At 38.9% G+C, this 25,752-nt stretch overlaps 1 protein-coding gene across 2 annotated transcripts in view; it reads left to right on the top strand.

The window, feature by feature from the left end:
* Nucleotides 1-3,665: 3,665 nt before the first annotated feature.
* LOC126272174 (nucleolar protein 9-like) overlaps nt 3,666-25,752 on the top strand; it is a 55,433-nt gene continuing 33,346 nt past the window's right edge. The window contains exons 1-5 of one of the 2 annotated variants that reach the window (XM_049974823.1): nt 3,666-3,870; nt 3,951-4,177; nt 10,932-11,139; nt 14,751-15,085; nt 24,423-24,551. In XM_049974823.1, the coding sequence (XP_049830780.1) occupies nt 3,693-3,870; nt 3,951-4,177; nt 10,932-11,139; nt 14,751-15,085; nt 24,423-24,551 (1,077 nt within the window). In that variant the 5' untranslated portion in view covers nt 3,666-3,692. The remainder of the gene's footprint in view (nt 3,871-3,950; nt 4,178-10,931; nt 11,140-14,750; nt 15,086-24,422; nt 24,552-25,752) is intronic. The other variant, XM_049974824.1, reaches the window with a different exon arrangement.

The raw sequence follows: 25,752 nt of genomic DNA, 5'->3' as shown, positions 1-25,752 counted from the left end.
GTTTGATTATTTATGCAGTTTAAAATTGCCACTCCGTACACTCACATAAAACACAATCTTGGCTGAGGTTTCTTACCAACGTAATTTTCCACAGAAAATCAATAGCATCAACCTTTCCCTTTCTGCTGGATTAAATGTCAGAATCCTCCACCATTCTGACTGCTCACAATATCAATATTATTCACCAGCTACCAATAATTAAGTATCTTCATACGAGGCGCTAATGGCAGCTTTCCTGTTTACTGCGGGCACAAAACGTAAAACTTCCATAGAGGTTATCTACTTGCAAATAAAAGTCCATACATTAGAATTCCATTTAGTAAATTGTACGTTATATTTTAGTTTACTTGTTCCTTACAGAACACCATTATTTTACAGTATATAAAAGAACAGACTTCAGCTTGATCTTTGATCTCAGCCACTTCATACATCATTGAGAACAATAGAAGAAAAAAACTTTCACAGACAATACAATACCAATACATTCTTTTAGTGGCATTATCTTGCATTGTGTGATTATTCTTTGTAGAAAACTGTTCATAAAAACAATAAAACATATTGTTGTTAGAAATTATTTACCTGCACAATAAAATAATAAGTCTTTCTTTATCAGTTTTCACATATAGGGTTGAAAGTCATTTCTGGAAAAATGTTCATCACTTCGTAAATCTCGAGCACTGTTGAATACACTGGTGAAACAAAATATTGGTGTTGAGATTATAGAGACTATTTTCCACAGATGACATTCCTCTGCTGACTAGGAGGAACCTGTGGAACCAACATGATGGCTGACAGGCCCATAGTGCACAAAGTAGCACAGCTTGTTTTCTCTAGTTGTTTTCAAATCTTTAGAGTGGATGCAAGGGACCTGTACCTTGTCTGATCCAGTCACTAGATTTGACGCCTCTTGACATTTTTGTGGGGAAAGCTGAAAGACGCTGTCTACAAAGACATACCAACTACAGGTGATGATATGCAAAAAGTTATTACTGACCCTGTTTGGATACCTCCACTGAAATGCTAGCATGTCTGCAGCAGTCATTTATACCAGACTGGAAGCATGTATTGCTGCTGCCAGTGATCATTTTGAACACAACCTGTAATGGTCAGTTGTCCCATTACTGGTCGAAATCCGCATAATTAGTGTTTGCACTTGTGGTGTTCTTTAGTCTGTGCTGCCACAGGAACAAACACCACTGAAATTCTGATTTACCCTGTTTTTAGTTTGTTGATGGCAATAGTCATTGTTCCTTTGGAAAAAGTGTGTGTTTGCACATAAAGTATTGTTACAACCTATTGTTAGTTGACAATCCGAGACCCTGACTGCCAATCCACTCTGTGAAAACCGTACATTAACAACAATTTCCATTTCTGCAATTTTTGCAGTGCAAGTTTTAGGTGAATCACCCTGTATAACAATTACAATATTGGGTGAACAGATCTTACTAACACATTAAGGACTTCGTATTTTTTTTTCCAACTTATCACAGTGCAGGTCATTCAAGTTAACTGTCGTGCAGGTCCTCTAATCACCTTTCAGTACAGGTGTCTGAATATTCAAAAATGTATGTTTTTGGTACCTGTTTCTGTTTGCCTGTACTCATAAACAGATTTACCTGTCATCAACTTTGCGTAGTTTTTATTTTAAACTTTCAGTGTTTGAACATAAAACCTTTTCTGGACATTATGAACAATAATTTTTAATGCATGCTCCTTTGTTATAAAATTTACTATCATGACTATATACATAACACTACATTGAGAAACGTAGCCAATTTGCAGAAATTGTCACTGAGCCCTTTGGTTTGATTTATCGATAAAGCCTTGTCGTTCACAGCAACTACTATTTAATATACTGTGTTTAGCTCAGAGCCTGTATGAAAATGAAGGTGCCTAGTACTTTTTTAACGTATGGTTCTGCATCAAACATTTTTCTCTACAAGGAGGAACTGTACAAAATTTGCAAATGTATCTTGTTTCACTTCTTTCCTTGTGGCAGCACAGATTGTATGGTTTCCGCTACAAAATTTATTTTTATCCGCTGTCTGAAGTGGACACAGTTTCACACTGCTTCATGTCATCTGACAACGTTGTGCTCTTCCTGTTACACTAGATGATGGACTGGACACATCTCTCCCTGGTCCAGAGATCATCATTGGTAATTTAGCTTTTCGCCACCAAGTGGATAAGCGCCTTATACTTTTTTCTGTTAATTCAGGGCATTATCAATCTAAACAAATTGAAAAATCTACAGTTTATTTGATAACAGATGTCTTTTTCGTACATTTCATCAATTTCGTTAGAACAGGATTGCACGAAAGGTACTGGTCCACACAATCACCTAGTTTCATATGGAAATTGTACTGATTTACACACACAGGCTTCATTCAATATATTCTCTCTGGTTTTTCTATTTTTCTTTCTCGTGTTTACAACAGAAGCGCTGTGAATTGTTGATATCATTCTGATATTTCGCTTGTCTTTCCTTACGAAGAGAAGAATGTCTGTTTTTCTACAGAAAACCATTCTTGATGCTTTGGCTTTCAGAGTTTGTGGTAAACTTCGACTCATCCTACTAGTAACACAGACTTTGTTTTTCAGTTGTAACTCTGCAGCAGAGGTACTGTTATGTACGATAATTATCCTGGATGTATGGTGCCACATAGCAAGATAAAGGCCAAGAACTGAGACAACGTCTTCCAGTTTCGCCTCTTCACCAGAGTAAATACTTATATTTCAGATACAGCATGAGTCTTTCTCGCACACTATTCTAACAAGTAAACTGTACTTTGTAACCTTTGCAGGGTTGAGTGTTCGAAACCTCAGGCGAGTAATCAGCTGTTCCAGAGACTACTATTGCTCTGGTTGTAAAATTCCTGAGTTTACTGAGGAAATAATCCAGGACACTGTGAACTTTAAACAGCTATTGTTCCATTAAAGTGCCAGTATACCCAAATATTTTTAAATCTATGTAGGCCATGTGCTGGCAGTGGGTTTCGCCCTTTGTCTTCTGTCATCGTCATCATCATTATCACCACCACCACCACCATCACCGCCATCATCACAAAAAAATTGACATGTTCCACATCCACGAGGATCTCCTCAGCACGTATCTATGGAACGAAAAACTAATCTAATCTAATCTCTCTAAACAGTACACACACACACACACACACACAAACACACACAAACACACACACACACACACACACACACACATGTGGTATTATAAATATTGTAAAGGTTGCAAATTAAAAAAAAAATGACCTTTCCCTTCACGGTTCTTATAAATGTCCCTGGGCTTTTTCTTTGTAGGCCCTTTCATAACACCATAAAGTTGTGACGCCGAAGCATAAGGGATCTCTTGATGGCAGGCGGAAACGTCCAATTGCCGTTGCGCCTTAGTGACGCTCTGTGTTCGCACGTCAAACCAGAGTGCGCACAGTGGAAAGATCTTCGCATGCTAACTACCTAAACAGCGTCCTGACACGAACATCCTTCATCTGATTGCGATGAAGAGATGGGGCATTGAGTTAAACAATAATGCGAGTTAATCTTCATGAGACGGTGTTGTCTGCAGGTATCGTGACTTATCGGATTTGTATAAATCGTTCCTGATAGATCGACGTACTGAAATGATCGATATTACGTTTCTTCCATCGCAGCACTCAATCGACTGCAACTAAAGCGGCATGGACAACAAGATTCGTGGGTTTAAGCGCAAGAAGAAGTCGTTTTTAAAAAATGCGAGGAAGTATGGCAAGAAAGGAAAATTTGGTAGAGGAAGTCACATAAATGAAGAAACCTACCAATATTTTCTTAGGGTTTTGGAGCTTGACAAAAGTGGTTTCAATAACCCAGAAGAAAAACGTGAGTGAACGCAAATATAAAGAAAGTTTGTTTACAAACATCATCATGAAGTATTACACCCATTTTCCTTTGTATTACAGAAATATTTGTGGAAAACGTCTTTCAACAGACTGTAGGAGAAGAACTGAAGTATTCATACAATCAGCTGGCTTCCAGAGCTCTTGAAAACATATTGCCTTTTGCAAGCGATGAAGTGATTAACAGATTTATTAAGGAATTTGATAAGGAAATAAGAATTGTTTGTGTTGACCAGTTTGCAAGTCACGTCTTGCAAAAGTTAATTACTGTTGCTGCTGACAGAAATCTGGTAAGTGTGAATGTCTGTCGTGTTTTATTTGTAGTAAACGCTCATATGAACTGCTACTATAATAGAAACTATTACATCATCACTATCTGTGATACATTGCAGTGTAGACAAAATTGTTTGTATGTGGTATCAACAATCCCGAGTTGTTGGTACCTTCTTTTCACATTACAATGTTCACAATATGAAAGTTGTATACCTAACAAAGTTTCAAGTTACAAAACATATACATGTTCTTGGTCTTAATGAGTATTTTGTACATATTATGTTGTAGGCTCTACTATATAAGGTAGATCTACAAAAATGATAGGGTGAAAAATGCAAAAGGAGGACACTACTTAAATTCCCGTGTACTGAGTCATTGTGCAAGTCTCCTACAATTTTGTTATGGGGTGAAAGGTTAACATTTATTTCAACAGAAGAATTTTACCAATTAACGTAGTTTCCTTATGAAATGCGTATTTTGCAATAGTTGTTAAAGTTGCGTTGCAACTAGCATTCTAATTTTTGTATTACACATCGTAGTTATGACAAGAAGATTGCCCTAAATATTTGAGTCTTAACATGTGTACAATATTGTTTTAGAGAATCTTTAGCTTAATGAACTGCAATGGAAAGACTTTTGAGTGCGGTGCTGATTGTGATTGTATGAAGACACCAGTTGTTTATGTAGAGAATGACCACACAAATGACAGATAAAGTAGATCTCCATATTTTTTCATTATAAAATAATTTAGCACACAAGTGGGTGAAAATTATATTTCAGTTGGGTCATATGATGTCTCCATCACTTTTCCACCCCATATATTTCTATTTCCTTGTATGTAAGTTCGTTTGAATGGCTGGATGCTGTAATTTAATTGTTAAAGAGGTCTATTATACATATGTTGGGTCAACAGAAGCGTCCGATCCCACCCGTCGGCATTGCCTCGTGACGTAAGGGTGTTGTGGTGTGTGACGTCATGACAGCATGGAGTTTAGTTTATGAGTGTGTTGTGTTTGTAGATGTTGTCTCGGTGGTGGTGGTGGTGGTGTATGTATGGTCCACATGTTATGTGGTGTGTTGGATTCATTTGAGAGTCGGTGCGTGAAGTGTGCATTTATCAGTTGTTACTGTTATAAAAGAACGTAAATTAGTTTCATTGAGTTAAGAATTAAGTCTCGGTTGTGTTTATGTTATAGCGGTGCCATTAGATGTTATTGGTTTGTCATGCGGTACGTCATTTAATTCAATTTGTGACTGCTTTTGTTAGGTATGGATATGACTTCTATGTTAAGTAGTGCATGTCTGTGGACTGAAATGGGGGATGACATGTTGTCCGTCATTTAGTTTGTGCTACTTTTTGGGCTTTTGGCGGGGATAGTGAAATGTGACATCTGCAAGTTGGGGGTTTGTTTTGGTTGTGTTTTTTTGTTTGTTTGTTTGTTTGTTTGTTTGTTTGTGTGTGTGTGTGTGTGTGTGTGTGTGTGTGTGTGTGTGTGTGACAGAGAGAGAGAGAGAGAGAGAGAGAGAGAGATTGGGGTGGCATACCTAGTGTGTAGCGCCGGAACTTTTTGTAGTAAGTAGTAGTTTTTTTTTAGGTCTATTGTTCGCATGTTATGATGTTCGGTGGGGTTTTTGTGTGTTATTGTGTTCGTATTATTTACTGCATGTGTTGGTGGTTGATGTTTTGGTATTGTCACTTGTGATTGATTTATTTATCTTTGGTATCGTCACTTGTGATTGATTTATTTATCTTATGGGAAGGACTCAATTTCCATTTTTTTGGTATCGTCAGTTGTATTTGAGCTGTATAGGTCAGGGAAAGTGACTAATTCCAATTTGTCATCGTGCCTATGTGTGTTTGGTATCGGAGCTGTTGCTGACATATATAGGTCAGAGGAAGTGTCAAATTCCAATGCGCCGTCATAGATATGTTTTGGTATTGTGAGCTGCTGTTGACCTATATAGGTCAAGGGAAGTGTCCGATTCCAGTGTGCTTTCGCTGTGTGTATTTGGCACCGTGCGCTGCTGTTGACCTATATAGGTAAAGGGAAGTGTCCAATTCCAATTTTTGTTGGTTTTGTGTTATAATTTGTGGAGTAGCCTAGTTGGTTTTTATTTTGTGGTATCGACAATAGTGGTTGAGCTTTGTAGGTGAAGGAAAGTAACCGATTCCTGTTGATATTGTAAGTATAGCGGAATTTGGGAATTTAGTGGTGTTTTTATGTCATCTTTTGTGTGGTTTGGGATCATGATGTGTGTCTGTATGTGTTTATATTTAGTTTGTCCCCACCCAAAAAAAACCCCAATTTCCCACACTGATCTCATTAGTTTGATTATATTTTTGGATGGAGATGTGTTTATGTACTGACATAATAGGCGCCATATTGGAGATATTGAAAATGGTCGTTTCCGCCATATTGGTGATGTCATGGGTCAGAGCAGACAGGTGGAATCGGACACTTCTGTAATCCCCAGATGTGGCTTACGCATAGTGTTATGTATTTTACTTCTCATATGTATAAAAACTCATTTTTTTACCAATGAAATAGTTGCAGTATGTTATTGATTAGGTGTTGAAATTAATTTCTGTGTTTCTTTTTCTTAATAAATATTAATGCAAACAACACCCTGATGGAATTGTGAATTTGTTATATACCACTTTAGAATAAAAATGCTGTTTGCTGCTATATAGTGCAGTGAATAATCAGCTAGTTATCAATTGTTGATAGATGTCAGTAATGTGCTTGATTCATGTTTCTATTACTTAACTAGCTGATGTACCTCATATTGCCTAGATATTCATTTTGCCAATTTTCTGTGAGAAAATGAAACAAAAAATGAACTTTGTTTATAATGTAATATAAAAAAAAATCTCATTTCTATGTACTTGTGAAAACACCTTTGAAATTATCAAACGGTTCACAAGTACAGCTGCTTTGCGTGTCTACAACACAATTTTGTAAATGTCTCTGACAACACTTCTTCGTAGCTCTGTAGACAGCTGCTGCTGTTTTCGCCAACAGCTGTTTGAGCTTAACATTTAAAACCTGTCGGCACCACTGCCAGCTGTGAGCGATTTACTTGCATTGACTTGACTGTAAAAGTGTCTTACGTAGTAAAGGATAAATGTGTTAAAACTTCATGCATGAAGCAACATTTTTCACATGTCTCAGTGTTTGATGTCATATCTCTAGAACTGTGTGTTGTACAATGATGTATTTGCATAGGTGCAGTCAGTAGCATATGTGAATACTGTCTGCAAAATATATTGCAAATAGAGTTAGTAGCAAAGAAATAATAAATTTAAACATCATGCATGATGCGGTAGTTTTTCACTCATCTCATTGTTTGACATCATATCTCATGAAGTATGATAGTCAGTTGGTCCTTATACCAACAACAATTGTTGCCTGACAGTAAGTAATGTGTGTACCAGGTTTGGCTGAAATTGAACTAGTGGTGGTGATGTGAAAAAACACACACACACATTTTTATAAGATGTATCGGCTAACCATTCATAGTGAGAACCACCTGTATTTCTGTTTATACCAAAGGTACAAGGAATACAGTGGTGTGGCATTTATGTTGCAAAAGAGGTTGTCTATCTTGTTTTATTAGTGTTCGTAACTTGGATTTTCCCCCTACACCCCACGAAACTAATACATTGATTTCTAGAGACTTATCTTAGAAGTGTACCTAATACTTGTCTATTGTGTGAGCACCTAATCTGTTAACATTATGCTCACTCACAACACAGTCAACAAATTCACCATTGTTTGCTATTTGATGAGTATATAGGCTAATGGATTTAATAGATGAATTGGACGTACTAATACTTATTGATAGGTTTGTACTGTGGCGTAATGATGTTACAATGTTGCATGTGTGCAGATATTAAGAGAACAGATCATTGTCAATGTTTTTTGAATCTATGTTATTTTTTTGGAATGTAGGTTCTGGTGACAGCCTGATGTGCAAATGACAGTGTAGCCCAAGATTTAGTTTAGGTTGAAGGACAGCAATTTTGTTGGGACTTCGCAAATTGGTTTCAAGGTCTTCACTTAATGCGATATAAATTGTCATTAGGATAAGTAGTATACTTTTGTCGAAAATGTTGAGAAAACAGGCATATTTAGTTCCATCCAAAAATGCAGTGGAAGAGAGAATGATTAAACAGAAATTTATCATTTTTTGAACTGTATGTGAAAACAAGGCTCTAAAGATGGTGTCACCTAATTATTGTGTTGATAATAGATTTTACCATTGTTCTACTTTAAATATTTCTATAGTAATGCTTAGTGTTATATACTATCTTGCTAGAGTCTGTGTATACTTTTAGTGTTGTGGGCAGCATTTTGGGTATCTATATTACTTCCTCTGTTCCCCTTCTGTTTTCAAGTGGTGTCTGGGAAGAATGATTGTGTGTTAGCCAAGGTGACTTATATCGTTATTCTTCTGTTCCATCTGTTCATGTATTTTATAACAACCAAAATAATCAATTATTGATAGTATAATATCAATGGGTAGGTAAGAAATCTACTCACCAAGCGGCGACAGGGGAACACATACACAAAAGGATTTAATCATTCTGTGTGTGTGTGTGTGTGTGTGTGTGTGTGTGTGTGTGTGTTTTCCCCTCCCAATGCTTGGTGAGTAGATTTTTTATCTATCCTTTCATGTTAATGTATTTTGTATTTAAGTGCTTTAAAGTTGGTTTTAACTATTAGTTTGATAACTTGGGAGAGAAGGTAATGCCAGTACTGACATGTCGATGTCTCTTGGATAATTTTCAGCATGCCTAATTCAGTGTTGTTTTACAAAACACACATTTCTGTTAACACATACTGTATGAATGTTATATATTTTCATGATATTCAGTTAGGGCATCTGGGAAGTGGCAGCATACTGTCAGTATTCCATTTGGAAGGACTTTGTGGTTCACAACAGCTATGCCTGCAGGTACATTGGTTGTTTCATGATCATAAGTATTTGACTCGGTAGTGTGGAATAGTAGTTATAAAAGCTCACGTAAAAATGAGTGCTCTCCAGTGCTGTCCAGCTCTCCAAATAATGTGTTTGAGGGTTATCAAAAGCTTTCAAACTACTGATTGCAGTATTTCATTGGCTGCAAAGCACAAACATGACTTCTGCACCTACATTTGTGCTCTGCAAGCCAGTTTATGGTGTCTGGTGGGGAGTGCATTTTGCACAAATGTCACTTCCGTTATTTTCTGTTCAAATTGCAAATGATGCGCAGGAAGATAGATTGCTTGTAGTCTCAGTTTCCTTATTTTATCTGTAAGATCAGTGCTTTTACTGCCTTGAGATATCTAGGCACAACAGGTGACCCATTCTCAAAGCCTCAGTTTTCATAGTATCCAGGCTTCACAAAAACATCTTTGACTAGAGCATTGCCCCTGAAAGCCAGACACTGATAATTTCTCAGTTTTTTGCTGAAGGAAATTATGAATTGTATGTGATTTTTCAGAAGATATAACACAGTACTACTCTCTTCAGCATTGGTGGAACATAAGCTTTCATGTGCAACAATATCAGTTCTGCAAAAAATAAAAACACTTTTTCCAGATGTGTTTGAAAAAATGATTGTTTTCGAACCTATTCTAAAAGCAACAAAAGGTGCATTTGTTTTACAAATTACAAAATATTGAAACAATAAATGTTTTTGTATTTGAAATTTATCTTTTATTCTTACACTGATTCATTCACAAATGACAAAGAAATACTGTTATTTTTCATGGACAAATAATGAATAATTTTATCTGTATTTGATAGTCTTCATTTGAATAAACTTTGTCTATATGTGCTGTCAATCCTATATGGTAAGAGTCCAAGGCTGATGAGTAATACTCAAGTGTCTGATTACAAGGGTTTTGTAAGCCATCTCCTTCGTGGGTGGACTTGACTTCCATAGGATTCTTCTGTGAATCTCAGGTTGGTATCTTTCATTCCTGCAGTGAGTTTTATCTGATTATTCCACCTTAAATCCTCCGATATCAGTCATATAGGTCTATAGACATGTTTGTCTCTTCATCAACATCTCTTGGATATCGGGAATGATCTGCGTATTTGTTGCTTGGAATATTTCATTCCTGCAATGATCTATGGTACGGTGCTGTTAGAAGAAAAATAATGTTTTTTGACATACTCTTTGTACACATGTGTAGGTATTCCATCAGGTCCACATGCTTTTTCTGTGTTGTGCAATTTTAGTTGATTTTCTGTCTCACAGTCACTTGTTTTGGTACCTGACATGTATGTGTTTGTATGACAGTTAAAAGGAGGAACTGCAGTAAAATGTCTTCTCCCTATCTTTGTCTCTTTTGATGTCTTTGTGATACCTGAGTGTCTGGCCGGATGACTTCAATTCCTTTCTAGTAAAAGACCACAGCTTCTGTGGACGCTCTTCTTTTAACGTACTAAAATGTTTGTCACGAATTAAAGTTAAATTTTCAAAAATCTCGCCAAAGCCATTGATACTAAGTTTGTCACATCCATTTCTGTAAATGAAGGTGGGCAACAACATTGGAAGATTCATATAAACTTTAGAGCTGTGGTGTAGATGATGAAACCTTATTGGAGAAGGAACTTGGGGTACTTTTAACTTATAGCAGATATTTTCTTCTCGGTTATATTGTCTTCAGTTTTTGTAGTGACTCTCATATTCACTAAGTTATGTCTTTGTAGTTTGCTGTATTTGAAAAATGCTGAAACCATTGGATGTAATGAGCAATTCAATGTTATCTCTTTTAGTGTGAACCTGGAGGTGAACGGCTGTGGCTGACAAAAGTTGCGCTATTTGTATTGAACAATATAGAAGAGTTTGTGTGGGACCAGTATGCCAACCACATAGTACGAACTGTGATACAACAGTTAGGAACTCACGCTAATAATCATGAGGACTTAAAAAAAGTGTTGGTGAGGTATTCTCGTGTCCTGGCTGGTTTGCCTCAACTTAGCGGTAAGTAAAAGTTGGTGTTCTATGTTTTGTATCTATATAAGTGCTGTAATATAGTATTGACAGCAGTTGGTGTGAAGAAATTAGTTTTATTGTCGTAAAGGGTGACATATTTGAAATTAGAAGAATTTTTAGTCATATTTAAACAAAAATCACTTACACAGTTAATATTTTGATGAACCATAAGCAGTGTTTTGTACTTAAGTGCTGGACTGGCACTCTTGAAGACTATCTCAAATGCAAACAGCATGTACCTTGTAGGAACAAAAATTCACTGTGGGTTGTTGTATAAAACACTGTTGGTATTCGTGTCACATCAAAATAGAATAAAAACATGACTCATCTATGATAAATTGCATTGTTTTTGTCAGAAATAACAGACTGGTGTGTTGCAAGAGGTGTGCGTCTGTCTATGTCTGAGATTCTGGTGGTGGCCAGTGAAAAGTAAATAACTTGAAAGATTTTTATGTAGTCTCTCAAAACTGAGAGCCTGCTTCCATGCACCACCTGGGTATTAGTTACTGTCCCCGTTCAAGTTAGTGTTGCACTTTCTGATCTCTGTGGCCTCTTTGATGACATAGTCCCAGTGAGTGGATGCTTGGGTACAGTTCTTGGTTCATGAAATATATACACTGTGCCATGTTAGCAAACTGCTCCGTAAACAAAGAGAGCTTCTTGTCTGATTCAAGAGAAGTCAAAAGATAGCTGACAAACATAAGCTGAATAAAGTCAGAATGAGCATAAGGAGAGCAGTGAGGGGAGCATTCAGTGACTTTGAAAGTAAAACTTTGTCAACTGGTGTGTGTACACCTCGGAGAGGTTTTGGTCTTGTGTAAAACCAATAAGCCGTTCAAAATCCTCTATTTTGTGTAAAATCTGTAAGCATTTCGAAAGCCTCTGTTCATTCACTCAGTGATCATACTGGCACCAAAATGGAAGAAAACAGAGAAGGCTGAAATATTGAATTTGGTATTCCAAAAGTATTTCACTATAGAAGATAGTAACACAGTTCCTTCTTTCACCCATTGTGCAAATGCCAAATGACAGATTTTGTGAATTGATCACTCAATAGTATAGGAGCTGAAGTTGCTTAGTTGTGGAAGGGTATAGGAACCAGATGGGATATCTATAAAACCCTACAAAGATTATGTGAAAGAACTTCTTCCCTTCCTAGCAGCAGTTTAACATATATCACTGGAGCAATGAAGGTATCTAGTGACTGGAAAAAAACACATCATTCATGTTGTCAAGAAGGGCTGCAGGACAGTTGCACACAATTATAAACCTGTGTCATTGATTTCAATCTGTTGTGAAATTATGGAACATGATGTTTTTCAATACTGAAAATCTTCTGTATAAAAATCAACAGGGATTCAGCAAACAGAGCGCTTGTGAAACTCAGCTTGCTCTGTTTTTCGATTATATCCTTAGCGCTGTAGGCAACGGCACCTAGGTTGATACCATGTTCCTTGACTTAAGGAAGGCATTTGACACTGTTCCCATATTGCCAGGTAGTGAAAAAATTATGAAATTTTTGAGTGTCGGACCAGATTTGCAGAAGGCTTCCTTGCAGATGGAACTCAACACATATTGTTTAACAGAACAAAATTAGCAGATGTAAAGGTAATTTCCAGAACTGTTATTGTGTATAGTGTGTATAAATGATCTAGTAGAAAGCGTTATATGCTCTTTAAGACTGTTCGCAGACAATGGGGTTGTCTATAAAAAAAGTGGCAATTTGCAAAATTATCTGCAGAGGATTGACAAATGGTGCATGCTCTGGTAGTTAACCATGAAAATAAATAAATGTTACATATTGAGCATACAATGTAGATGTAGATACATAAGAAAAGAAAGCCACTACTTTAAACTACACGATAGATGGGAAACTGCTGGAAACAGTGTCAACCATAAAATTTCTAGGAGTAACTATCCAGAATAACATTAAGTGAAATGATCACCTGAAACAAATAGTAGGAAAAGCATATGCCAGGTTGAGAGTCATAGGAAGAAGAGAAATGTAATTCATTCCATGAAGGAAGTGGCTTATAATGCACTTGTTTGACTGATTCTTGAGTATAAAATGTCAAATCCAGACACCTTCAGCTGTCTAAATTTCCAGTTGTATTTTATTCTTGCTTCCAGTTTCAGCGTTATGTTATGCCACCTTCAGTCCCCTGACTGACATGTACCTCTTGTACAATAAAAATAGGTGCCAGGAGACAGTCACTGGTATCCTGTAGACTTTTGCAGGATACCAGTGACTGTAAGCTGTCCCCTATTTTGATAGTGCAAGAGGTAGGATTGTTTCTACACATCGGTCAGGGGGCCAGAAGATGGTGTAATTTAATGCTGTTACTGGTAGCAAAAGTAAAATGAAACTTGAAATTTAGACATTTGAAGATGCTTTGATTTGACATTTTACAATGAACAGCAAAGGTCTTTCAAAAGATGGACTAACAGATTCTTGAGTATTGTTCATCAATATGGGATCCTTACCAGGTAGGGCTGATAGAACAGGTGGAGAAGATATGACAACGAGCGGCATGTTTACTCGTGCAATCTTTTAATTGGTGCGAGATTGTTACCGAGATGCTCAGCAAACTCCGTTTACCGAAGTTACAAGAGAGGCCTTGTGCATCATGGAGGGGTTTACTGTTGAAATTTTGAGAGAGCACTTTCTGGAAAGAGTTGGGAAACATGTTGTGTAATGACAATGATGAGAAAATTTGAGAAATTAGAGCCAGTACAGAGGGTTACTGATGATCATTCTTACCGTGCACCTTTCACAAATGGAACAGGATAGGAGGGATCAATTAGTGGTACCAGAAGTAGCCTCTGCCATACAAAATTCGCTGGCTTGTAGAAATGCATTTTTCATAAAAAATGAAAATTAGATCAGTGTTGATTAGCGTATATTTGATGCCATAGGTATTCAAACTGAACAGAAAAAATGAAAAAAGTTTTTGGAACAAAACTTGAACCAGTCTGTCTTGGAGACTATAGATTTTATTTTTTTCCTGCTTTATGTATTTCACGCTTCACAGAAATGCTCATAGAACATTCACCTTAAAAAAAAAAATAAGGCATCAGGATTCGAAAGCAAGCTGCCCATGTGACAGGTGAAGATTCTACCACAGAGCCAGGAGACCCATCAAAACATCAACCCCACCTATAGAGAATTAAACATGCTCAGAGGACTTCAAAGCTGTTTTTTGAGCGTTGCATCAAACTGCTTTGGTGTATTGATATTTTTGCGAACGTAACATACCATAAATATAAAAAAAAATTAAAAAAAATGCAATGTGCTATCCTTGTAAGACTGAACTTGGGCTCATATGAACTCACTCATATGTACGTGATGACAAATTTGTTGCTGTATTGTGTTACTAAATCATACCATGTGTGTTTTGATTTCTGATGAGACACTTTCAGTTGTCATAGGCTTCTTTTCGTTATGTACTCCTGAGCATAATCTCATTTCATTTGGTTCTGAACAGAAGTAGATGGCAAATGTCAGTTAAAATTCCTATCATAATTTGCGTGTAAAACATTTGATAAATGCTTGTGTTGGACAGTTTACTCTATTCTGACAGTACCCTATTTCTTTTCAGATTTTGCAGGATCAACACTGCCTTCAGGATTGTTGCAGGTGTCGTTACAAGCATTGGGCGAACACAGCAAACATCTCATTGAGCGTCTTTTATCTGATGTATTTAAAGATGAACGTGCAGAAGACAGTGAAAGCGAAGTTCCCACAGAATTGTCATGCGAGGCAAGTTGTCGACTTGCTGAAGCAATTGTCGCAACTGTTGCTGCACACCATCCATCCCTGCTGACAACTGTTCATAATCAGCTGGCACATGGACGTGTTGCACTACTTTCTCTTCACCCAACTGCGAACTTCTTTGTCCAGAGGCTGCTGCAAAACTGCTGTGTGCCGTCTGAGGTGAGTGTCTTTCTACTGCATTGATGTATTAGTCGTCAGACATTGGTCAGATATATGTTGAAAAGCCCAAAAGTGCCATTCTGCTTTAACCAGTGATGTCATCATATGATTTTTAATTTATTTATATAGATTGTGGTAAGTATCTGATCTGCAATCAACACAAGGTCTGGGATAGGTGGGAAAGTGGTAATTTTGTCTCGACTTGGCAAAGCCGAAGAATGTGTCTTGACAGTATTTTAGAAATACGTTATGCATTCAGTAGTTATATTTAAATCCCTGATGAAAGTCACTATTTAGCCACTTTAATAATATTTTGAAGGCTTTAATAACAAAAACAACCCATCCAAGATTCTCATATTCTCTCTGTGGTCCTGATACTTTGATAGCTAAAATAGAAATTAAAATTCCATGCAATGTTGTTTGGGTAATACTCCGTGTCAATTTCATGCAATGTTGTTTGGGTAATACTCCGTGTCAATTTCATGCAATGTTGTTTGGGTCAGTTGTTGATATAAACCTGTAATTGTGTCCTTATACCAACCACCATACACCCCCTTCACACCCCACTTCCCAATACAACTGAAACTTCATCTCCTTATGTGTGGATGGGTGCTTAAAGAGAGTATTAATTGTCTTACAAGCTACTTAAATCACATAAACAACTATACTTTGAATCTTCTGTATTAACACTTTCTTTTATAACACGACCATCTTTCACAACACTGGCTGTTATACTAAGGGAGAATCAAACAGTGGAAACTCTTTAAGTTGGAATATCGAGTCCGAACTTCTGGAGATGGTGGCCATGTGTGTGAGGTGTGCTTACTTGAATGAATGTATGTGTACATTCTTTTCTTAAGAAGACTTTGGCCATAAGCTAATGTCTCTCTTTTTGTTGTGCCGGACCACAACTTAACATGTTATCTTTATCATGAGTAGCTATCTGTTTTTGTACTAAGGAGATTGGCAGGTTTCTTAAACATACGTAGTTTGTGCAAGATCAAGAGAATAAGTACATATTTTTAAAAACCAATTTGACAGTCATTTTTCATGACATCTAATGTAGCTATGACCTTTCATTTCTTTTTCCTGATCTTCTGAACACTCTCAAAGCATAATGCCAAGGAACTAGTGACACCACACATCAGATGGAGTCGCTCACTTGCTGTCCTGTCTCATGTAAATGATGAGTTAAAGTCATTCTCCTATCTGCACATATCATAACAAAATCTCCCACAGTGAGATGTCTCAATACTTACTTATTACTAAACATCTTTCATCATTACAAAAGCTTGGAAGCGGGACATGCCCTCCTAAAAATTTCAGCTCACACTTCGGTCTAATAGTCAACAACATGGCGTATTTGAGAATGTTCACTTTTAAACTGGTTTTAGTTAGCATGACTTAGTGCCGCAACAATGATTACCAAAATATGAAGGGCAATGAAAACATGTTGGAAGCTTTATATATTAACTAGAAAAGACGCTGTAGTGTTGTATCTCAAGGAAGAACGTGAAACTGTCAAATCTTGATGGATTATGTAGAATTGCAGTTAAAGGTTAGAATGATAATTGACCAAGCACTGGCTAAATTTATGCCTAGTAGAAGCATTTGTAATTGAAAACAGCTTACATAGCACACAGTCTATGTGATGAAGCTCTAAAGCAACAGCAACTACTGCACAATAGGTGTAAAACAAAGCAGAGAGCTAGAGAGATGCTAAATGAAATCCCTTTAGCTATGAAAATACAATGCTAGAAAGCTATAGTGTCTGCTATAATGGAATGTTAAAGACAGCTCACAAAACCCAAAGAAACTTGGATCATTGTGAAACTGTTAATGGCACAGTAATTAGTGTTCAGATGCTCATGGGTGGCATGGGATGTGAAACTTAGGATAACAGTGTAAGCGCAGAAATGTGTACCTCTATTTTCCTATGAAGGAACGAGGTATACTGCCCCAGTTTAACACTCACACCACAGCAAAGGTGAGCTATGTAAGTGGCAGAGGCTTGCTAAAATCACTAAAACTGAACAAGGCCCCATGGCGTGAGGAAAATTCCACTATATAGAATTTACATCTGAGGTAGCGTCTGTTTTAACCATAGTATACCATAGATCCCTTACACAAAAGACTGTGCACAGTAATTGGAGGAAAACACAGGTCACATCGTCCACAAGAAGGGTAGCAGAAGTGATCAACAAAAGCACCATCCAATCTCATTGACATTCATCGGTTGTAGTATCTTAGGACACATTCTGAGTTCAGACATAATGATTTATCTCAAACACAATGTCCTCCTCCGTACCAACTGTAATTAATTCCAAAAACATTGGTCTCATGGACAGAACTTGTGCTTCTTGTATGTGACATTCTAACAACCAGGGATCAAGTCAGTCAAGTGGATGCAGTATTTCTTAACATTTGAAAAACATTTGACTTAATACCACATGAATAGTTACAGCAAAAGGACTATAATAATGATGAACTTGCAAATTGCAATTATGGCCCCACATCAGTTGAAAAATATTTTGAACAGATGAAAATTTGTGCCAGTTGCGAGCGGTCAGCTTAACCTCTTAGGCTATCTTCCAGAAGCAGCCACTATCTCCATTTGTCCTTGTGTCTACTCTCCCTTGTGGTCCTGGAAGTGTGCTTGGATAGCCAAATGGTTAAGGCAACAATTGAGAAAACCAGGTTCAAGTCTCAGTCCCACATAAATTTGCATTCATTCTTTCTGAAATATTCTGATATAGAACCATAATCGCAATTAGTGAGTTCATTCTGTATTGAAATATTATGAGTAATATAGGTTGCTACTCACTATATAATGGAGATGTTGAGTCCAGACAGGCATAATGAAAAGACTGCTAAACGAGTGAGCTTTTGGCCAAAAAGCATTCTTCTAAAGTAGACAACACACACACACACACACACACACACACACACACACACACACACACACACACACACACAACCACAACCACTGTCTGCAGCCGCTGATACCTGACTGCCAGCAAAACACTTGATGGGAGAAGCGATCTGGGTGGTGGGGTAAGGAGGAGCCTGCGTCAGGGAGGGGGAGGGGTGTGTGACGGTAATGTGCTGCTTGTGTGAGCATACAGGGATGTGATGGGTCAGCTAGGTGCATTCATGTGGTTGGATTGGAGAGGGAGGGGGAGCGGAAAAGGAAAGAAGTGGGGTGTTGATGGAATAAAAAGCTGTGTAATGCCAGAGTGGGAGGAGGGAAGGGGACATGTGAATAAAAGACAGTGACTAATGAAAGTTGAGCACAGAAGGGTTATGGGAACATAGGGTGTATTGTAGGGAGGGTTCCCACCTGCACAGTTCAGAAAAGCTTGTGTTAGTAGAAGGATCCAGATGGTACAGAAACTGAAGCAGTCATTGAAGTGAAGAACATTGTGTCAGGCAGTGTGTTCAGCAACTGGGTGGTCCAACTCTCTCTTGGCTACAGTTAGTTAAAGGCCATTTGTGTGGACAGACATCTTGTTGATTATCATGTCCGTATAGAACACTGCACAGTGGTTGCAGTTTGGCTTTTAGATCACATGACTGCTTTCACAGGTAGCCCTGCCATTGATGGGATAGGTGGTGGTCATGACCAGACTGGAGTAGGTCCCTGTATGCTCACACAAGCAGCACTTTATCATCCCCCACTTCTACTCTGCTATCCCTCCCCCTCCCTGACCCAGCCTTGTTCATAAGGTGCCTTGCAAGTAGAAGCACCCATGTGAGCACAGATGTGAATGCAATCACTCACACCTCAACATCTTGAGGAACAGCCATTCATCTACATGCTTGCCTTTACTTCCATGTAGGGCAAGCGCATTAGCATGGCACATAGGCGCAAGTTGTGTTGGTATAAATGCAACTTTACCTCACCACCCAGATTGCTTCTCCCGTCATGTGCAGTTGCTCACAGTTCGGCCTTGGCGGTCAGAAAAGTGGTCGTGTATGTGTGAATTGTGCTTGTGTGAATGTGCATTTAGATGTGGTGTCGGCTTTAGAAGAAGCCCTTTTGACCAGGTGGACTGGGAGAAGGAGAAAAAGACTTTAACAAGTTGACCGCCATCTCAAAGATGGTTATATCAGTCTCTCCTCTATATCAAACCTACCATCCACCAGCAAAACCTCCACTTTAACAGCTGCCACCCATTCCACATCAAGAAGTCCTTTGCATAGAGCATAGCCACCTGTGGCTGCCCCATCTGAAATGACAATCAGACCCTTGCCAAATATACCAAGAGTCTCACTGAGGCCTTCGCAGACCGAAATTACCTTCCCAACCTTGTACAGAAACAGACCTCCTGAGCCTTATCTCTCCAGTCAGCCAGCACTTCCCAGAATCCCACCATCCAGCCACAAAGGAGCATTCCCCTCATGACTCAGTACTATCCAGGACGGGAGCAACTGAATCATATTCTCTGCCAGGGTTTGTCATTCCCTGCAACGAGGGATATCGTACTCATTATCGTTCCAACCTCTCTTACATCATTAGGCTACCCTTGCTCCCAACCCCTTGCCTCATGACTCATATCCCTGTAATAGACGAAGAGGTAAGATCTATCCCATACATACTCCCACCACCACCACCACCACCCATTCCAGTTCAGTCACAAGCATCACCTATCCAATCAAAGGCAGAGCTACCTGTGAAAGCAGCCATCTGATCTACAAGCTGAACTGCAACCACTGCAGTGCATTCCACATTAGCATAATAGCCAATGAGATGTCTGCGTGAATGACCACCGATAAACGGTTGCCAAGAAACAACTTGACTACCCAGTTGCTGAGCATGCTGCCCACAACATTCTTCAGTTCAGCAACTGCTTCACAGTCTGTGCCACCTGGATCCTTCCTATCAGTATCAACTTTTCTGAATTGTGCAGGTGGGAACTCTCCCTGCAATATATCCTATGTTTGCATAAGCCCTCTGGCCTCAGCATTTGTTACTGTCTTTCATGTGTGCCTTCTCTGCTCCCACTTAGGCACTATACAGCCTTCTTTTCCACCAACTCACCCACAGTCTTTTTACTTCTCTCCTTTTTCAAACTCCCTTTCCTCCTCTGTCACTGTCCAACCTCCCGATGGCAGATAGCTGCCCTACACTGTCGCCAACCCGTCCCTGTATGCTCACATAAGCAGCACTTTACCACCCCACACCCCTACTGTCCAATTCTCCCCCTCCCTGCCCCAGCCATCTCCTCCCTCTCCCAGCCACCTCCTTATCCCACCACCCAGATACTTCTCCCATCATGCGTAGTTGTTTGCAGTCCAGCCTCGGTGGCCAGAGATAGTGATCATGTGTGTGCTTGCGTGAATATGCATGCGAATGTGTTGTCTTCTTCAGAAGAAGCTCTTTTTGTAGTGCCTGTCTGCAACTCAACATCTTGACTATATAGTGAGTAGCAATCCATCTCTCTCATATTGTCATTATTACATCCTGGATTTTTCATTGTTTGATTTAATTCTTAATAAATGTGGCTGTTGATCAGCAGTGCAGTGTCTCAAGACACTGCATGCCATAACAAGGTAGTGACGAGAGAAAACAGCATCTCAAGCTATGCGAGAATGACACTGATATAGTGCAAACATGTAGGAGAGTAGACACCAGTACAAATTGAGATCTGGGTCACACTTGGAAGCGTGCTCAGATAGCCGAAGTGGCCAAGGCGACCACTTGCAACAACTGGGTAATCCACATTCGAGTCCCAGCCCGGTGCAAATTTTCATATGTTCTGAAATATTTTACACACTACACTGCACTATAATAAGGACTGTGGCTGTTATCTTGCATGGTGAGTCATCAACAGGTGTAGGAATAGCTTCAGGCTTGTAACAGGGGAGTGTGTGTGTCCTTGCTGTTCATATTGTATATTGGTGACCCAGCAGACAATGTTAATATTAACTTGAGATGATGGTGTTATCTACAATAAAGTACTATTTGAAAAATGTTGCTCAAACAGATTTTGATAAGATAATGGTGAAAAACATTGGCAACTTACTGTAAATGTTCTGAAATGTAAAACTGTGCAATTCATGAACTGTAAGAATGCAGTGATACTGTGACTACTATATCAGTGGGTCACAAACAGCATAATTGAACTCGTACTGATGTGTAGGTTGGACACTGTGCTGATTTGAAATAGAATGATCACATAGGCTGTCATGGGCAAGACTGCATTATTGTGTTGCTACATTGACTAAAATTTTGCCTACTGTTGCAATTTGCTACCATCTCCACTTATTTGTGTGCAGTATGTACCAATTGTTGATCCTCTGCATGTCTGCAGAGAAAAGAGAAAATAAATAAATGTTGTCAATTTTCCATCCAACTTCACTTTTGTGATCCTTCTCAAATTTTTTAGAAAAAGTAGCATAAGCTCAAATTTCTGCTAAAGAGGTCTGACATTGAGAAGGCTAGCTACACATACAGTGAAAATGTACTAAATTCATTAGACAGTACATTACAGGCTACTGGTATATTTTGTGATGTGTCAAAGTTTATCATTTTTATACCGGGTGGTTATAATTAAACTTTACCTACTTAACACCTTATAACACAAAAACCAATTACCGTATGAGTACCAAACTTGGTAGCATTAATGTCAAGAAAATGGGGAAGAGAAATAATTTAGAATCAATTAAATTGAAACACTTTTAATGTGCTGCTACAATACATCACACCATTACTGTCCATAGGTACACTGGCTACCTTTTCTTGATATGCTGCACTTCAGATCTGCACATGTGTGAATGATCCCTGATAAATCCTGTCCTTCAAGTAGCGCCACAACCAGAAATCACAGGGAGTGAGATCAGGTGATCATGCTGGCCAAGCTTTTGGAAACATCAGCTGATAATTTGATCATTTCCAAATGTGTTTCAGAGAAGCAAGTGATCTCCACAATTTCACTAGCGATGTGCAGTGGTGTCCACATCTTGCATAAAAACTGTAGAGATCAATGCATCTCTCTCCTGTAGGGCAGGTATGACATTCTGGTGAAGCATATCACAGTAATGCTGGCCAGTCACACTGCGTGTCTTTGGTCGTTGAGTGCCAACATGTTCAAAAAAGAATGGGCCAATGATGAACATAGCCATGAAGCCACACCATATAGTGACATGTTCACCAACCACAGGAACTTCATGCACAGTGACTGGAGGTCAAGATCCCCGCACTCGGCAATTCTATGTGTTCGGCTCATCTGTCAGAGAAAAATGAGCTTAGTTTGCCCATAGGATGGTCCAGGGCCAGCCCTCGTCAACTTCAATCCTTGCGAGAAAGTGGAGAGTAAAGTCAGCATGGCGTTGCACATCCTGTGGTGCAAGCTGCTGTACGATATGGATCTTGTATGTAATCCATTTGAGAATGGTTCAAAGCAACTTCTATACAGTGGGCCATGGGATGTTCAACTGTTGTGACACAGCATGCACGCCACCTGACAATGGAGAATTGCGTGCAGCGTTGTCTGCCATAGCAACAGCTACATCACCAACCACCTGTGGTGCAACCGGTTGTTAGCCACTTACCAGAGAAATGCCCAGTTCTCCAGTTGATTCGAACTTCATCATGCTGTGCACAGCAGGTGGAGAAAGAGCACCATTTCGTAACCCTTTAGCTGGCGATATCCTCGAAGTGCAGCTGCAGCATTCCTATTGTTTTGATAATAGAGGTTCACCAATAATTTCCTGCTCCTTTTGTCCAAGCTTATGTTGAGACGTCAACAAGTGCACTGCGACTGGTCAGGTGTGTGAGACTATGAATCACGATGACTGATCACAGCACCTGGTAGCTGTAGTGACGCATGGAAATCGTGCACCCCAACCCTGCACATTAATGCTACCAAGTTTGGTACTCATATGGTAATTAGTTTCCATGTTATAATGTGTTAAATAGGGAAATTTAATTATAACCACCCGGTATGTCAGTGACCTTCCATCAATTTACATTATCATGTGCAAAGTTTTTTTTTGTTTGCAAGTGATACGAACATTGCAATAAATAGTAAATTACGTATAGTCTTAGAAAGATAAGTGAGTAAAATTCTCATGGACATTAATAAATGGCTAGCCAGTTCTTTGTCCCTAATCCTTGAGTCTGTCAGAGACCAAATAGGACTATGAACATATGGCATTTACAGAATTAGTTCCAAGTATGGCGTTCAGCACTTCGGCCACACACATCGTGCATCTCACAGTGATGTTTGGAGCATGGGAAGAGCAGTTGCCTCGGTTAAACTTCAAAGCTGTGCTGTGCCAATGGCTTTAAGGGGTTTGGTCATCAAAAAGGCATTACAAATGTGATTACATGAAAGCCTTGTCAACTAGGACAGTAGTCTCCAGCTGAGCTCTGCAAGGGATTTGGCATTAGCAAAAATACGTCAGAAATGCTGTAATGTGAAAGTGGCAGAGGCAGTGTGTGCAGTAGACAAGTAGCACGAGGACTTAACACCTGGGCCCCTTGCACCCTGCCAGTCTGACCTCCCACCCTCTACCCACCCCGCCCCCTGGCCCCACCACCACTGGCCACAATATTTCTTCCAGAGGCAAGCAATTGGCCCACCTGTTGGGCCCTCAGCAGAGGAGTATGTGGTCCAGTGGCTATAAAGGAATTAATTGGACTTGAACACGACATTTCACCTGAAGACAATGATTGGAAAACCCGTCAAAACATTGCGACATCTGACACTACAATTCGGATGATAATCTGAGAATATTTCATTAGTGAAATTCAGTGATAAAGCCTGCATTCCCATAATGCATTTTGAACATCACTGCTGCCCTGTGCAAAATACTTAATTCCTTTAGCTACCATGTTCCCTAAGATGTATATTTAAGTTTAATAGCTAGGTACACTTACTTTTCTTCTGTAACTTGTAGTTCCTTTTTTACATTTGCAGACATAAAACACACCCTTTCACTTCATGATGCAATGCAGCTTATCTTTCTGAAATCCAGTTAGCAAATGTCGTATGCTTGAATTTTAGTCAGGAATCTGATCCCTCACTTCTTCTTCTGGCCTGCTACAACAGGCTCCCATTAGGGTTAATATGAACATTATAACGGTAGTTGTAATTAGTATACAAATTGAGCTCCTCTCAAGCTATTGTGCTCAAGAATTTTTTCATAACTCTTTAAATATGGTTTCTCCATAGTGTTCAGTAAATCAATTATATTGTAATGTCACTACACAGAATCCTATACAGCATTCATTACTTCCTTGGTTGTTTTTCAAGACTTCCATCCATTTTTGAATTTATTACAAATAGCAGTGTGTAACATGTAATGATGGGTGTAATGTTTCACTGTGCAGCTGGAGAAGATATTTGACGAATTGTCAGGCAGGCTAAGTGAAGTGCTGTCTGCACGTCATTCTGGTGTTCTCTTAAGCCTTGGCCAAGCTTGCCAGCGTCTCGGGATACAGCAGCATCGTTTTATGAAGGTGAGAGGTCACTGTCAGCCTTACATCTGCTGACCGTCTTTTTATCCCTAGTTAAATATTTATGAAAATGACGTTGAGGGTTTAAGATGAAGGATAGCAAATATAACAAGTAAACCTAAGTCATTTTTGCAATCACGTCCCAATGTGTCAGGTGTTATTTGATGGCTGTAATATGTAGGCCTGTACATAAAAAAGATAACTAATGTTGTGTGCGGCACATAAATATGCTAGTTAGCTAATTGTTAACTTGAGCAAGGGACTCCTGGAGAGGTTGATAAATTTTTCTATCTCAGAAGTAGATCTGAAAGATGAAAGATGCCAGAATTGCATGAGACAAAACATATTTCTTTTGAAAAAAACGCTATGAAGAACAAGGTGTGGATCTTGAGACCAGAAAAAGATTCATGGAAATTTGCTTAGAGCACAGTCTTTTGTAGGTGCAAAATGTAGACTATTGGGAAGACAGAAATGATAATAGGTACAGAAGTGTTTGAAATGTTGTTACAGGAGGCTGTTAAATATGAGGTGGCTTGCCTAATAAATGAAGGAGTCATGCAATGAGTCAGAGAGAAATTTTTTTATTTAAGTTGTAGTTTATCTATAGTTGAACAGATGGTGGAAGGAATGGATTACAGTGGTGGTCAGAGCAAACTGTTGGCCCTGTCTACCTTGCCCAACATGACTTTTTTTGCATGCTGATCAATGTAGAATTGCCTGGCTGCTACCGGCTTACAGCAGCCTGTACTATTTACACATATCGTTAAACCAATTGTCGCACTAAAGCAATTCATGACTTCTCTGTTGAATGGATACACAAAATATTAGTGAGAACAAAATGTGAGTATGGAAATTAGCATCTGAAGCTATTAAACAGGAACACATCACAGATGTGCCCTCCATTGTCTGACAAAGCACATCTTAGACCCACCTTGTGGCTGGAATCACTGCTAGGAGTTGCCTCATAGTGTTTTATCATGGTTGATTCTAAATATTAGATTGATGAATAAGTTTGTAGCATTTTTTTGTTTTGCATGTTGGTATTCCAATTGCTATAGTGAGTGGAGCTATGGATGCTAGAAAACGGAGTGCCAAGTGGAGAAATCAGAACATTTCCAACATAATCTTCTGTTTGGGTTCAAGAGTTGGGTGACAGCAGCGGAGGCAGCCAGAAACATTTGCACTACATATATTTTGTCATTTG

The sequence above is a fragment of the Schistocerca gregaria genome, chromosome 5 (genome assembly GCF_023897955.1).
Source record: "Schistocerca gregaria isolate iqSchGreg1 chromosome 5, iqSchGreg1.2, whole genome shotgun sequence".
NCBI lineage: Eukaryota > Metazoa > Arthropoda > Insecta > Orthoptera > Acrididae > Schistocerca > Schistocerca gregaria.
Note: the sequence above shows the minus strand (reverse complement) of the source record. Positions and strands in the feature narration are given on the sequence as shown.